Genomic DNA, 14,765 nt, shown 5'->3' with positions numbered 1-14,765 from the left:
TCTAGAAGTAGGTATGTAATTGGTAGATCGCGCAGGGTCTCGTTATTGAACAAGAGATCTTGGGTCCAATCAAGTTGACCACCCCTGCTGTAGAGCAATAAGGCCGCTAATTGTGCTGCAATCTTTCTTGTGTATTTTTTAAAATGGTTCGTGTATGTGTGTGCAATAAAATAGATTTGATTTGATACAAGGGAAACTTACCACCCCGCACTTATACAAGCTTGGGGTTGCCAGCTTGATTTACCTCCCCCAGCTGGGTCTCACTTTAATCTAAATAGTCATAAGCCGTTAAGGAGTAAGGGAGCGCGAGCAGACTATCTGTTTCGCTCGCACTTACGCGTTAGACGGCGAATGGTTAGAACGAGATTTTTGTATGAAGTGTCTGGGGTGTGATTAAAGTATGGAAGTTCACTCAAATTCAAAATTCAAAAATACACGTAACATAGTTACACTTTGAATCATCATTTTCTACATAACGAACCTCTCATCCACCAAAAACTACAGCAGCTTCCCACAACCGGTATAGCCGGGGAAAAAAAGCTGCAAGGAAAACCCCGGCGCAGGGCCCTAGACGTTCTTTTAAAAGAAACAAAATATTGTTATACAATTTAGTAATTAGGCTGCCTAATATTAGCTCCCAGACAGTTAACCCCTTGCATTCATATCTTGTAGATAATCACTAACCTGTGAGTCCATCGCAGACCCAGTTCTTGGGGATGCAGCGGTTGGTGTCGCACTGCATGAACTGCTCCTGACTGCAGGTCACGTTGGCTGCACAACACACAAACATATCATCGAACCGAAGGAGACACTTCACTACATTGTACACGACGTTCGTGCCTCACCCAACAGGGTCCACATAAAACCAGCGTCGTGGCTTACGCCGTAACTTGTGCTGAGTAAGGCCCTTTTATCTCAGGATGTCCACCACCACCTTGTGATCATTTAGACGTCCTCTTATAATAAACAATTTATATTCTATTCTAATAATCTACTGCGAAATGCCATTAGTTTGCGCTGTTCATGGACAATATACATCCACTTCAAAACTCTGCAGCCAACACGTAGAGCCCCCCCCCTTAAGACAATTTAATCTAAATGTTGTGTGACACCAACTAGCGATTATCCCTGTATGCAGTATGGGAGTGCACCCAAAGACAATCCCCGGTTCATGTAGGACTATTGCAGATTATGGGAACAAAGGGAACTGGGCTATTGGATTGGGGGTTAGTCGACCGGATACTGGGGCTATGGGGGAATATGGCGCCTGCTCGACCAATGTTTGTAACATGGATGCACTTATTATATTAAGCCTTTATTTTATGTTTGGATCGTAGATGATTGAAGCCATGGTTTCCAGGATTTGTGCACGGTTAATGGCATTAGGCTCGCCCTCCTACTATATGGGACTTAATTATAACAGGCGAAGAGGAAGTGTACGGTCACGAGCATTAATATGTATAGACTTTGGTACCATGTCACATTAACTTTTTTGACAAATTGAACTGTGAGTCTCACTAAATGTCAAATATGTTAGTGCGACAGAGTCCTAAAGTGGGTACATTATATTGCTCATGACTGTACTAGACACCTCTGCCTACAGGCGTGACGCTATGTTATGTACGTAAATATGCTTACCACAAGGTCCGGCAGGCGATGAATCTTCATCAGAGCCATCAGGACAGTCCGCGTCGCCGTCACACACGTACAAGGCATCGATGCAACGTCTGCCAACATTACAAAATTCACACCGATCAGTAAATCCACACGGATAGGCGAACCACCGTAGATCCTCACATATTTTTCTTTGTCTATTCACCGAGGGAAATGCCCGATTACTCGAACTACCCGGAATCGTTCTTTCTCCCAAGTGATACATAGTGCTTTATACTACACCTAAAAAGACTGGGTGGGGGGGAGGAGTTAACAACATTAAATATTGTATGAATATACAGCGGTGTATGCCACTGATACGTAAAAAGAAGATCATTAATACAGTCTTCGCTATCGATCTGCGGGCTTAGCACTGTAGAGAGAGATCATCTGTCTCTTTCTGTGCAGTACACGGAATCATCTTACTTTTTCGGACAATCAGGTGATTCAAGCCTGAAAAGTCCTTACCAAACAAAGGACAGTCTCACAAAGTGATTTCGACAATGTCCCCATCGGGAATCGAACCCGGACCTCCAGATCGGGATACTGTGAGAGAGTGACGGGTGACGTATGTCGAGGCAAGAAAGAGTCGCGCTCTTACGGTGCTAAGCCCGCTGATAATATCATGGGCTGTGGCTGTACTTTTGCTCCGATGTGGCAGCCGAAACCGAAGTATCCAGACACAATACTCAAACAATAGGGTTTGGATTTTATAAGAACATTCGGTTTTACGAGTTTAAAAAGAAGTGAATTGAAAAATTCAAAAAACGAATCAAAAGTGTAGCCAGTATAGGAAATGAATCGAAAAATTCAAAAAACGAATCAAAAGTGTAGGCAATAGGAAATGAATCGAAAAATTCAAATAACGAATCAAAAGTGTAGCCAGTATAGGAAGTGAATCGAAAAATTCAAATAACGAATCTAAAGTGTGCCATACCCGCGTCCGCAGTGGAACCGCCCCTCGGTGCAGCGCGGCGCGGCGGGCGCGGTGCTGAGCACGCAGCTGCGGTTGGTGGCGTCCAGCACGCGGCCCTCGCCGCACGCGCACGTGTACTGCCCCGCGCCCAGCCACAGGCACAGCTCCGAGCACCCGCCCTTGTTGTACGAACACTTGTTTGCACCTGGTTGTGAGAAGAATCTTTTATCACGTATTCGTATTTTAGACAAGACCTTGAAGGTTGCTGAGGGCGCTAAAATCGCAATTCTCTATGACAGTAATTAAAATAAGAGCTACTTTACGAGCTTCTCTCTCTATTTAAGAGCTGCGCTCTTGTCGGTGCAGTAATCGCCATTCCTCTCTTCTTCCCGCCAAAACCTTCACCTCCCGATACGACACGACCTGCACCTTCTCTTTTATTTGTTTCATAAATGTTATCCTAGGTCTACCCCTTCCTCCTTTACGAGCTTAAGTTTGTTAAAAAAAGATAGTTTCTGCTATACTAGGAAAGGTTTTGAAAGCTTTGTTTGGTCAAATAGAGAATATTGATATATGTGTAGGAGAATTTACCAATCCGTGCGGTGTTGGATATGAGCTTCAGATCGTACAGCGGCGGCGGCAGCGTGTGCACCACCGTCACGTTGCCGTTCTCCAGCTTCTTGATCACACCCGTGCCGTGCTCGCTCCACAGTATTGCGCCTGCACATGATAATAATAATAATAATTTATTTATTATCAAAGAAATTTGTACAGATGTGCAATTAAGTTAGGTGCCTATATAGAAGGTGTACAAATTATTTGTTGAACTCTGATCTCCAAACTAAGCTTATAGGCCTGTGTCTTGGGGATCAGCGTTCGGCCAGGCAGAGATTGATCTGGTTGAGCTATTAGTTAGGGCAACACATCCTATGCAAAAGGTATCAATAATATAAAGATATATAAGGGGCTAGAAGACCAACTTTTAAATAATAAAAATAATAAAGCATTAGCTTTAGTCCTTTTTCAGTTCAATAACCCTTACACCAGGATTGGTGTCCTTCTCTTCTAAGTTGATATCAAGCGGAAAATTCCACTTGTTATCATATCAACCCAGAATCATGGTCAGTTTTTGTTACACCACCGTGTTTATAAGAAGCAGGGCACATTTTATTTTTTTATTTTCATCAATGGAACGTAACTTTACATTGATTCTTTCATGTTGTCAAAATTTACTTAAAATTTCCTCCACCCAGGTTTTTCTTTTATTATTCAAAACAAGTTCACACCAGATCAATGTCTAGTATTGATTTGGCAATTGACAATGATATACTCACCCTCATAGAGAGCCAGTCCATATGGTTTGAGGAGCGGCGTCTGCGCAGTATTCTGCGCGACCAGCTCGCGCTTGCCCGCCGGCAGTGCCATCTTCTCGATCTTGTTCAGGTACGTGTCACACCTGAAATACGATTTATATTATTATATTAACATGTTCAATTAATACGATCATCAGCCCTCTACGTGTAAGGGTGATAGCAAACCAAGTGGGACCTACCATCGGCACCACCGCTAGTAGGATCGTTGAGCCAATCACGCATGAACAAAAGCAATATTCCTTTTTGTGACATTTGTTGATATTGCGCACTTTTATATGCGCAAATACCAAATTGCAATATTGCTTTGCTTTGTTTTAGTGTGGCCTTTTTAACCTCCCAGTACAATATCACGTTTCTAGTACACAATCATGATCTTCCTAGCATTGTCCCTTTTTCACAGGGTCCGCTTACCTAACCTGAAGATTTGACAGGTCCTGTTTTTTACAGAAGCGTCTGCCTGTCTGACCTTCCAACCTACGAAGGGAAAACCAGCCCAATACAGGTAGATATGATCCAAACATGAATTCGAAAACAAATTCGACAGTCATTGGCTTAGGCCTGTGCTGGGTTCGAACGTGCGACCTCAAAGTGAGAGGCACGCGTTCTACCAACTGGGCTACCACGCCCTAATACACAATCACTCACCAATAAAGCACGTTCTTGTCAAGATCCAGCGCCAGTCCGTTGGGCCACAGCAGGTCGGTGTCCAGTAGCGTGCGGCGGGAGCTGGCGTCCAGGCGGGCGGCCTCGATGCGGCCGCGGGCAGCCACGGCCGACGCCCACACCGACCAGTACATCAGCCTGCAGCATACAATAAGGAATAATACTACATGTAGAACTCCAAACCCCCCCACCCTGCCCCGGTCAAACACTAAAATTTTCATGAATTTACAGTTTATGTATGTATGTATGTAATACATAAACTCACGCCCGTAATCCCTAATGGAAAATCAGAAATCAGAATCATTTATTAAACGTAATTATCATGGATAAACTTGTTGAAGGTCAATGTAACATTTTTGAATTTACGTCATTTCGCAAGGTGTTATGGCTGAGGAGAAGAAATGACAAGAAACTGCAACAGCAACACATAACATAACATAAACATAAACTGCCTATATACGTCCCACTGCTGGGCACAGGCCTCCCCTCAATCAACCGGAGGGGGTATGGAGCATACTCCACCACGCTGCTCCACTGCGGGTTGGTGGAGGTGTTGTGGTTGCTTCGGAGAGCACGTTAAGCCGTTGGTCCCGGCTATTAGCCGTAACAGCAACACATCTTTTAAAAACCAATGAGGATATACATTACAACTTATTTAATAACTAGAGGAACACACTCAATACCAGACATTTTTATCATTTAGGTAGTCATTAATCTTATAATAAGCTTTTTTACATAAAGTAAGCTTCAGATGAGCTTTAAATTTATTTTCTGACAAATTTAAAATATTATCTGGTATTTTATTGTAAAAACGTATACATAACCCCAAAAAAGATGAATTTAATTTATTTAATCTAGAATTTTGAATAGCAATTTTATTTTTATTTCTTGCTTGGGCAGAGCCACAAGTAATCAAAGACAACTTGCAGCCACTGTTGATTCGATGTCGTAAGCTGGATATGATGAACCTTATGGTGATAAGGGATCAGCCTATCGCCCATAACATTAGTCCATCATGTTAGATGACACAATCCTCTGTCGGTTTTTACGACATGCCCGGGAAGACAAGCAGCTGAACGTTTTCTATGTTTTTTATTTGCTCCCAGAACAGCATAGAAGCACATTCATGAATTTCTGACTGCACATTCCACTTGATACATGTGGAACGGCAACTCCCCCCCCCCCCCCTTACTTTGGTCAAATTAAACACTAAAATTTTCATGAATTTTCTGACCACAAATTCCACTTGATATAAACTCAGAATCATCGTATGGTTTAGAGTTTTCGGTTTTAAGGGTCGTACGTACCCGTACGGCTCATGTACGTACTTGTTGGGAGGTGTAAGTGACATCGTAACGAATACTGAGGGGGGTGATTGAGCTCATGATTTTGAGTTAATATCAAGTGGAACATAACATAACAAATACTTTATTGCACAAACAGGATAAAAACAAAATACAAAACAAAAGAGAAATAGAATTAGTACAATAGGCGGCCTTATTGCTAAGTAGCAATCTCTTCCAGGCACCCTTTAAGTATAGGAAATATTGAATATTATAATATATATAGCTACAATTATGTAATATAGCGGGATAGTGCAGCATGGGAATACTTGTACATATAAAAATAAATACACTTTCGACTACATAAACTACATAATAATAATACACATAATTATAATTGGAACGTGGAACTTTCTGTTGTAAAGGCAAATAATTTTAGAACACAAAAAGAAACATGAGTTTTGCGACGGATCAACCCTCTCAGTATTCGTTACGGTGTCACCACTAACCTGTAGTCATGAGCAATATCATGTACCCACTTTAGAACCCTCTCGCACTATCATATTCGACATTTAATGAGACTTACGGTTTAATTTGTCAAAAGCGTTAATGTGACATAGTTTCAAAGTGTATACATATTAGTACTCGTGACCGTACATCCATCGCAAGATGAACTAAGCTTTCTGTTAGACCAACGTGATAAGTGGTGAGCCGTATCGCCGTCTGTGTGACGAGCCAAGGCCGAGTCAACTGTGTTAGTGAAGACTGCACTTGAGATAAATTAATAATTCATTGGTGCACTTACAGTGTTAAGCAACTTTCGCAAAGGCCGGTCATAGGATGGGTGACCACAAAAAAAAGTTTTCATCTCGAGCTCCTCCGTGCTTCGGAAGGCACGTTAAGCCGTTGGTCCCGGCTGCTTTAGCAGTCGAAAGCGTTAATGTGACATGGTTTCAAAGTGTATACGAATGAATACTCGGGACCGTATATGGGATGGGACATATACTTTACCCGTTGGCGGGGTCCAGTACGATGGAGCGCGGGTTGAAGTTGGGCTCGTGTACGAGCGCGCGGCGGGTACCCGTGTCCAAGCTCGCCACACTCACTCGGCCCAGCGCGTCATCCGTCCAGTACAGGTTACGAGCTGGAATTTTTAGAGTTATTGGTTGACAATAAGCTACTTTCCAACCAGTCAAATCAGTTACTTTTTACTCAACGTCAAAACACAAAATTACTATGGAATTTGAATTAGAAAAACTTGATAGAATGACGGAATTATTAGTACGTTTATCTTGAGATAAAAATCATAAATAACTTAAATAGAAAAAATAAAATGTTTATCGTTAGTTTTAGATCTGTCTTCATTTCATCGTCATCGTCGTCACCAGCCCATTAACGTCCCCACTGCTGGGGCACGGGCCTTCCCTATGGATGGATAGGGAGATCGGGCGTTAAACCACCACGCGGGCCCAGTGGGTCCAGTGTGTGAGTGTGTGTCTTCATTTAGTGATCATAATTTCATAATTGATCTTGAACCTAGTACATGGCCCAATTGAGACCACTTTGTATTTATTGCGAGGTTTTGTTAACAAAAACTAGTGCACGACCCAATTGCTTTGATGTGGCCTTTTAAGACGCCTGCAGAATATATGTTTCTAAATTCGCGTAAGGGATATCTCGTCTCTTCTATCGTGGCTGGCTGCAAACTATCTGCGGACAACTCAAGATTCTGCTATTTGTATGTAAGTTTCAACGTACCCATCCAATCGACAGCGATTCCCTCGCAGTTGTCCACGTCTTGCTCTATGAAAACTTCTCTGTCAGCTCCGGAGAGCTTTTGTCGCACAATCTCGTATCTGATGAGGAAAAAAGACTTTTAGTTATTGTAATTAGGTCATTCCTGAGCGAGCGATGGAGCAAACTAATCATATTTATCTTTGGTTCCACAAAGTTCTTCTATCGTGTGGGTTGTGAAGTGGAGTACCAGCCTCATCAACCCTGATGTCAGGGTTACTATTGAGCCGCCAACACATGACACCGGGGCTGATGAGGTTGGTAATTCACCTCACAACCCAAACGATAGACGAGTTACTTACTGATAGCTGTCTGATTATGTGAGTGGAAAGGACATTGATACACAACTGTCCAGAAACTCAACCCACGCAAGCATAACTATCAAATGATTGTCCTTTTTGGTACGGGTTTCGCCTAAACTTTCGACATCGCAAAATGCGGAGATACCCTGCTACAGACAATCATCAACATTATCACCAGCCGGAGATCCTCGACTGCTGCTGGCCCAAGGCTCGACACAATTATCGATCTTCTGCTGCCCGCATCCAGTGGTTTCCCGCGACCTACAGGAGATCGTCGACCACTGAATACATTGTGAATTGATCAGAACGCTGCCTGTGTCCAGGAAAGCTGACCTGTGCACGTCGCAGTAGTAGAGGTACCCGGCGCGCACGTCGACGTCTGCGGCGGTGGGGCGCGCGGCGTCGGTGGCGGGCGCCAGCGCCTCCCAGCCCGCGTGCGCCCCGCGCAGCGCCAGCGCCTGCACCAGCGGCGGCGACCCGCGGGCCACCACCAGGTAGCTGTCCAGCTCCGCGCCTGCGGGAGGAACAATACTACGTATACAACGGCACCTCTCCGCTCCCCAGCGGCTTGTATTCACTTGGGCGAAATATCTTTTATTTTAGAAATAAGACTAAACAATGTTAATACAATTCAAAAAAATCAAAAATTATTATTCGGACAACATAAGATCCATAAGGTTAGTAACAAAAACTTACATGCTAAGTTAGTTAAAACCGCTCGCCATCCCAATCAGGTGGCACATTAAGGGCGAATCGATAATAAAATAATAAATAAATAAGTAGCTACTTACGAACGCAATCCTTAAGTCCAGACAAGCGGTACCCGTGCGTGCAGAGGCAGAACGCATGCGGCCGGCCGGCGCGGTATGACGTCACACACATGTGTGCACACCCGCCCTTGTTCACCGCGCACGGGTGCGGCACTGCGACAGGAAATAATACACTATTTATTTAAATCTTCTTTTTGTCGCTTCTATAAAAAAAACCGAACCTGACAGATCTTCAGGTTAGGTAAACGGACCCTGTGAAAAACGGGATAATTATAAGGGGATGATGATTTAGACCTTCTTTAGATTATTATCTAAATTGCATAAATATTATTATACATATTACATACATACATAATATAACATAAATAGCCTATATATGTCCGTTGGGCACAGGCCTCCCCTCAATCAACCGGAGGGAGTATGGACCCCTAGGTCTGTAAACCGTGGGGTATACCTGTGGGCTGCCTCTGACGATGGTAGGCCAGCACGGCGGTGGGCCGCGCGTCCAGCGCCACCTCGCCGGCGCGGCGCCGGTCGCGGCTGTACCGCGGGACCATGGCTATGGTGCTGTTGCCCCACACGGGGAGGAACAGTGTCGTCTCCAGCAGGGATATGTGCTGCAGTTTCTGGGTCTGAAAAGGACAGAACAATTGGGTAGTTTCCCAGGTCACAGATAAATTATAAAATTCTTCTTCTTCTATCTTGTAGGTTGTGCGGTGGATCACCAACCCCATCAAACAATATATATACAGTGAAACTTGGTTAAGTGGGACCTGGATAAGTGAGAAACCTCCATAACTGGAACTCATGCTGAGGTCCCAACACTTTGGCACTGAATTACCTCTGTTAGTGGGACGAGGTAAGCCTCTATATCTGGGATTCGTTCTTTCGATTTATCGTCATAGTTACCTCTATAACTGAGACAGCGAGTAAATTTTATATGCATAAACCTCTGTAACTGAGATAACATTGTTTGTTTACTCATTCTTATTCTACCCACAAATTCCACACGTAATTCCAAGTACGTAAGTACAAATTTTGAGCTACAATTACCTTCATTTTTAGTTTCGCTTTACTATCATACAGATGTTTATTTGAAAAATACATAACACGTTATTTTATTTAATGATCGCACCTGTATAACTGAAATAACCTGTATTCTCACCTCTATTAATGGAACCCTCTGTAAATGAGACAGATATTTATTTATACCTGTATATCTGAGACACTGGGTAAGTGGAATACCTCTATAAGTGAAACGACATTGCAGGTCCCTTAATGTCTCACTTAACCAGGTTTCACTGTATATAAACAAAATATATATATATATTTGGGGTTTTGGGGTTTTGTTTTGGGGGTGGGGTTGGTGGGGTTATATATATATAAATTCTGATCGCTAAATAAAGACAGATATGAATGTGACAAAAACGTCTTCTTTTCTCTATTTAACTGATTTGTGAATTTTAAAAAAGAAAAATGTAATAATAAGTGCGAGATTTTATCACGTTTTTCTATATCGTCACAGGTTGCTTTTTCAAACAAATTCCACAGTAATTTCGTGTTTTGACGTCAGAGTTCCGGACCTTTAGGTGTGCGTGGGGTTGAAGCTATTATTATATATTCAAAAAATCTCAATTAAAACTTCAATACGAAGTAAGCGCAAAATTAAGTACTATTCAACTCACCACATAACCTCTCCGGATAGTCAACCGATGATTCCCATCATAATCAGCGCGTTCTATACACTCCAGATACGTGTCGGCCCAGTAGATCATCTTGTTGGCGAGGTCCAAGGTCAGAGCTGACGGGTACACTAGCTTCAGCGAGGCTAATGAGGTCCGGTTCTGACCTGCCAGGTCCGCGCGGCCCACAGTCGGGGCTGCTGCGCCCCATACAGTCCAGAACATGTAGCTACAAGGAAAGAAAGATAAATATTATTTGATGACGATACGGCTACGTTGGTCAACTTACTGGCACTTAGTCGGTCTTGCGATGGATGTACCTCTGTCTCCCCCAAAAGGGATATAGCCGTGAAGTTATGAGTTAGATCCTATGCTGGACTGGAAGCGAATCAGAAAAGCGGTCAGCTCCTTGTCAGAAGGATTGTGTCCTTGGCCTATATCCGTCCCACTGCTGCACAGGCCTCCCCTCAATCAACCGGAGGGACTATGAAGCATACCACGCTGCTCCACAGCGGGTTGGTGGAGGTGTTTGGGCTAGTAGCTCGGGACCAACGGCTTAGCGTGCCTTCCGAAGCACGGAATCATCTTACTTTTTCGGACAATTAGGTGATTGCAATGTCCTTACCAAACAAAGGATAGTCTCACAAAATTATTTCGACAATTTCCCCAACGGGAATAGAACCTGGTCCTCCAGATCGTGAGCCCAACGCTCTGACCACTAGACCACGGAGGCTGTTAGAATAGAACCCCAACTGGAAAAAAGCGTAGTTTTATGTATGTATGTGGAAGTGGAGCAGAGAAATCTGTTGTATTTATTGTGACTGGCGTCATAAGGTAGCCCCAAAGATTTGGCTCTGTTTGATACGTGTAGTGTACCCACCCTTGTGTGGGGTCTATGGCGAACCCGTGCAGCTTGTTGAGACCCGAGTCCAGAAGCAGCCGGCAGTGACTCAGCTGGTGGGAGCAGCAGTACAGCGCCTCGCGACCCTCATCCACCAGGTACCACGTGAGGGATATCCAGTCGATCGCCATGTGGCTTACAGCTGGGAAGTAAATACATAATAAAGTGGTTAAATGTGTAAAGTGGTCGTGATCTCGTCACACTGCCGGCGTGACGGGGCGCTAGCGCGGCACTAGTAGTTGTAATCTATACTAATTTTTATATTAAAAAAAAATGTAGGCATATTCTCTGGCTACCCTAAGCCGGGCGAGTTCGCCAGTGTGTCAAGTATAGGAGAGACGTCACACTGCCGGCGTAACCCGTAGCGTGACGACAAGCGCCCGCAGTGTGACGAAAGATGCTTAGAATTAATGTTTACCCTTGAGGTATATGATACATAATAACGTTTAGAATTTAATTAATTATAATGTATCTAATTTTAAAAAAGAAATTGTTTTTAGACAGTTTAGTCGCTTTTGTTTGTTAATATTGTATAAGCTTGCCATTTTGATATACCAAATTACGCACAAAAAATCTTATCATTTTAAAGTCTACTATTATTACGAAGGTTTTATAAAACTTACAGTTAACATCGGGAAACAGCGCGGGTATAGGCAGTAGGGTGCGCTGGGAGAAATCGTCTGCCTTAACGCATGTTATACCACTCTTGCTCATGTTGTGGTGTACGTAACATACCGTGCTGCAAAAGAAATAAATAAAATTAATTCAATAATAATTATCAACTTGGCTGTTCCAATGTATGTGTAATGTACACACATTCGTACACACGTACGATAAGTACTAACATAGTTTATGTTCACATTATTACTAGAAGTATGGTGTGAAATAAAATAATTCATTCGGTCATTATTATGATATTTAAAAAGAAAACCCATCCCTTGAAAAAGCAGTTTTGATTGAAAGTAGTCAGTAGCCAATTGCGTAGTAATCACTGTTTATTCTATGTAGGTTCAAATAGATTAGTGGAAATGTACTCCGAAGGACGTAATATACGATCCCGACGACCCGAGTACTCTAGCCATAAAGGCAGCCAATCAGCTCGCAACACCAAACACTTCAGGACCCCGATACTGATCCCGGCGTGGTCCACGATTTCCCTCATTCAGCGCTTATCGCTATCGACCCGCTAGGGTCGATTAATTCTTTCAATTATTTTCCATCTCAGACGACGCCCTGAGCCGAGGTTCGCGCCCAACTGGGCACACTTAGGCCTGGTGTCTTAAACGTTGTACCGGGTGAGAGCCTTCAGCGCTCTCCATTTGTCCGGCCAAGTAGTTAATGCCATCTGCGGCAAATCTATAATAAGTCACGTCAAAAAAAAGCTGGTCTACGGCCTTTCATGGAATGACATTTGTTTTATTTTTGATACGTTTTTTGTTTCTGTTGTTGAATTTCTCTGGTGCTCTCTTGCTGTTATACATATTTTACATTATATTTTGGCTTTTCTCTTATTAAGTATTTAGTAAGGAAATGTACTCACCCATTAGCATACAAATAATCTACAGCTCTGACCCCCAGAGCCGGTATAGAGTGCCGGTGGTCGTTGGGGTGTGTCGGGTGTGGCCCGTGCCACACGTGGCGCAGGTCGGTCTGGGTCGCCACTATCAGCGATGCCGGCACGTTCTGTGGCTCTGTATGAAATTCAAAAATATCTTTATTCAGTAGGTAACATACTAAGGAATCTTCTCTTCTACCGTGTGGATTGTGAGGTGGATTACCAACCCCATCAACCCTGGTGTCAGGGTTATTATTGAGCCGCCAAAGGCCCCTGACATGGCTCATGTAACGACTACTAACTTATACCAGTAAGTAGTAACCGGGACCAACGGCTTAACGTGCCTTCCGAAGCACGGATCGTCTTACTTTCGGACAATCAGGTGATCAGCCTGTAATGTTCTAACTTAAACTAGGGATTATAAAGTGATTTTTGTGATATGTCCCCACCGAGTTAATATCTGATTCTGAGTTAATATCTAGTGGGATTTTCCGTCGCAAAATTCATGAAATTTTGAGTTTTGTTTTTAATTATTTTCAATTCCATATTGTGCTTTAAGCTGCATAGAACACAAAATTTCATTAAAAAAAGCAATAATGACAAATTATCGAAAATCTTCAATGTAATGGAGACATCAACAATTTTGCGGTATCCGTAATCAGCTGCTCGAACGGGTCAACGGCCACACGCACCGCGCGCCGCGCGCCCCGCTCCGTACGCCCCACTCCGTGCGCCCCGCTCCGAACTGTATGAGTTATGTGAGAGCCCAACAACACCACTAGACCACGGAGGCCGTTAACTCACCATTAACAGCGAGGCATGTCTTCCCGTCGGGCTGCATCACGTACCCGGCCACGCATGCGCACTGGAACGAGCCCACCGTGTTGTGACACGATTGAGAGCATGCCTCCTCGCGCACACACTCGTCCGTGTCTGAAAGCCACCATAAAAAAAATATAATTTCAAGAATATAAATAGAGTGTCCCTTCTAACTATCCCCCCATTTTTTTTTTCACGTGACTTATTGTCGATTTGCCGCAGATGGCATTAACTACTTTGCCGAACAAATATCTATCCCCTTAGCGTTACCGCGTTTCTCACAGGATCCGCTTACTTAACCTGAAGATTTGACAGGTCCGGTTTTTTACAGAAGCGACTGCCTGTCTGACCTTCAATCCAGGAGCAGGATTGTGAGTAGGCGGACTGTCCGTACATGAGCAGTAAATTAATGTCTTATTTTCATTGTGTATGTTTGTATATCTGTGTAATACTAATATTAGAGAGTAAGAAATCATACTAACATCCTGGGTCCAAGTTACAAGTAATAAAATTTATTTATTTATAACTAGCGACCCGCCCCGGCTTCGCTCGGGTGCAATGCTGATGAAAAAATGAAATTATTTACGACATCACATTAAAAACCTCAAAAATAACAGCATTTCTCCACTATTTAATGGATGGTATTATACATATACTTAGACACACTAACACACGCTCATACATACACGCACACACCCTCACCCCCTTACACACACCACACACACTACACATAGAATTGAATTAGCACAAGTCTTTCCTCTGTTAGCAGAGGTTGCTACCCACTGTTCTGTGTGGAGCAACCTCTGATCCCAAGACAATGTCGTAGGGCTAGCACACTCAGACGCACGTACATGCTCTCTCTCTTCTAACAATAACAATTATTTGTTATACCTACTTAGTGTCTTTTTGTTTATTTTATTTGTATAACCATTACTATGCTTAATAGGAAACTCCAGCTACTAGTTCTAAATGTACACTATTGTTAATGCAAATAAAATATTTTATTTATTTATTTTTTTATTTTACATATAAACGTTCTTCTTGAATCACTCTA

General features: G+C 43.1%; 1 protein-coding gene across 1 annotated transcript in view; it reads right to left on the bottom strand.

Moving 5' to 3' along the window:
* LOC126376757 (low-density lipoprotein receptor-related protein 1) overlaps positions 1-14,765 on the bottom strand; it is a 131,641-nt gene that overhangs the window by 86,427 nt on the left and 30,449 nt on the right. Inside the window, exons 7-22 of the mRNA XM_050024327.1 lie at positions 13,697-13,825; positions 12,878-13,028; positions 11,961-12,076; positions 11,317-11,479; positions 10,440-10,665; positions 9,209-9,386; positions 8,776-8,907; positions 8,318-8,498; positions 7,647-7,744; positions 6,900-7,032; positions 4,588-4,743; positions 3,904-4,025; positions 3,161-3,289; positions 2,591-2,774; positions 1,639-1,727; positions 685-771 (exon numbers count right to left, since the gene is read on the bottom strand). Coding sequence (XP_049880284.1) covers positions 685-771; positions 1,639-1,727; positions 2,591-2,774; positions 3,161-3,289; positions 3,904-4,025; positions 4,588-4,743; positions 6,900-7,032; positions 7,647-7,744; positions 8,318-8,498; positions 8,776-8,907; positions 9,209-9,386; positions 10,440-10,665; positions 11,317-11,479; positions 11,961-12,076; positions 12,878-13,028; positions 13,697-13,825 — 2,274 coding nt within the window. The remainder of the gene's footprint in view (positions 1-684; positions 772-1,638; positions 1,728-2,590; positions 2,775-3,160; positions 3,290-3,903; positions 4,026-4,587; positions 4,744-6,899; positions 7,033-7,646; positions 7,745-8,317; positions 8,499-8,775; positions 8,908-9,208; positions 9,387-10,439; positions 10,666-11,316; positions 11,480-11,960; positions 12,077-12,877; positions 13,029-13,696; positions 13,826-14,765) is intronic.

The sequence above is a fragment of the Pectinophora gossypiella genome, chromosome 21 (assembly GCF_024362695.1).
Source record: "Pectinophora gossypiella chromosome 21, ilPecGoss1.1, whole genome shotgun sequence".
Classification (NCBI taxonomy): domain Eukaryota; kingdom Metazoa; phylum Arthropoda; class Insecta; order Lepidoptera; family Gelechiidae; genus Pectinophora; species Pectinophora gossypiella.
The sequence above is the reverse complement of the archived record's forward strand: the minus strand, read 5'-3'. Positions and strand labels throughout refer to the sequence as shown.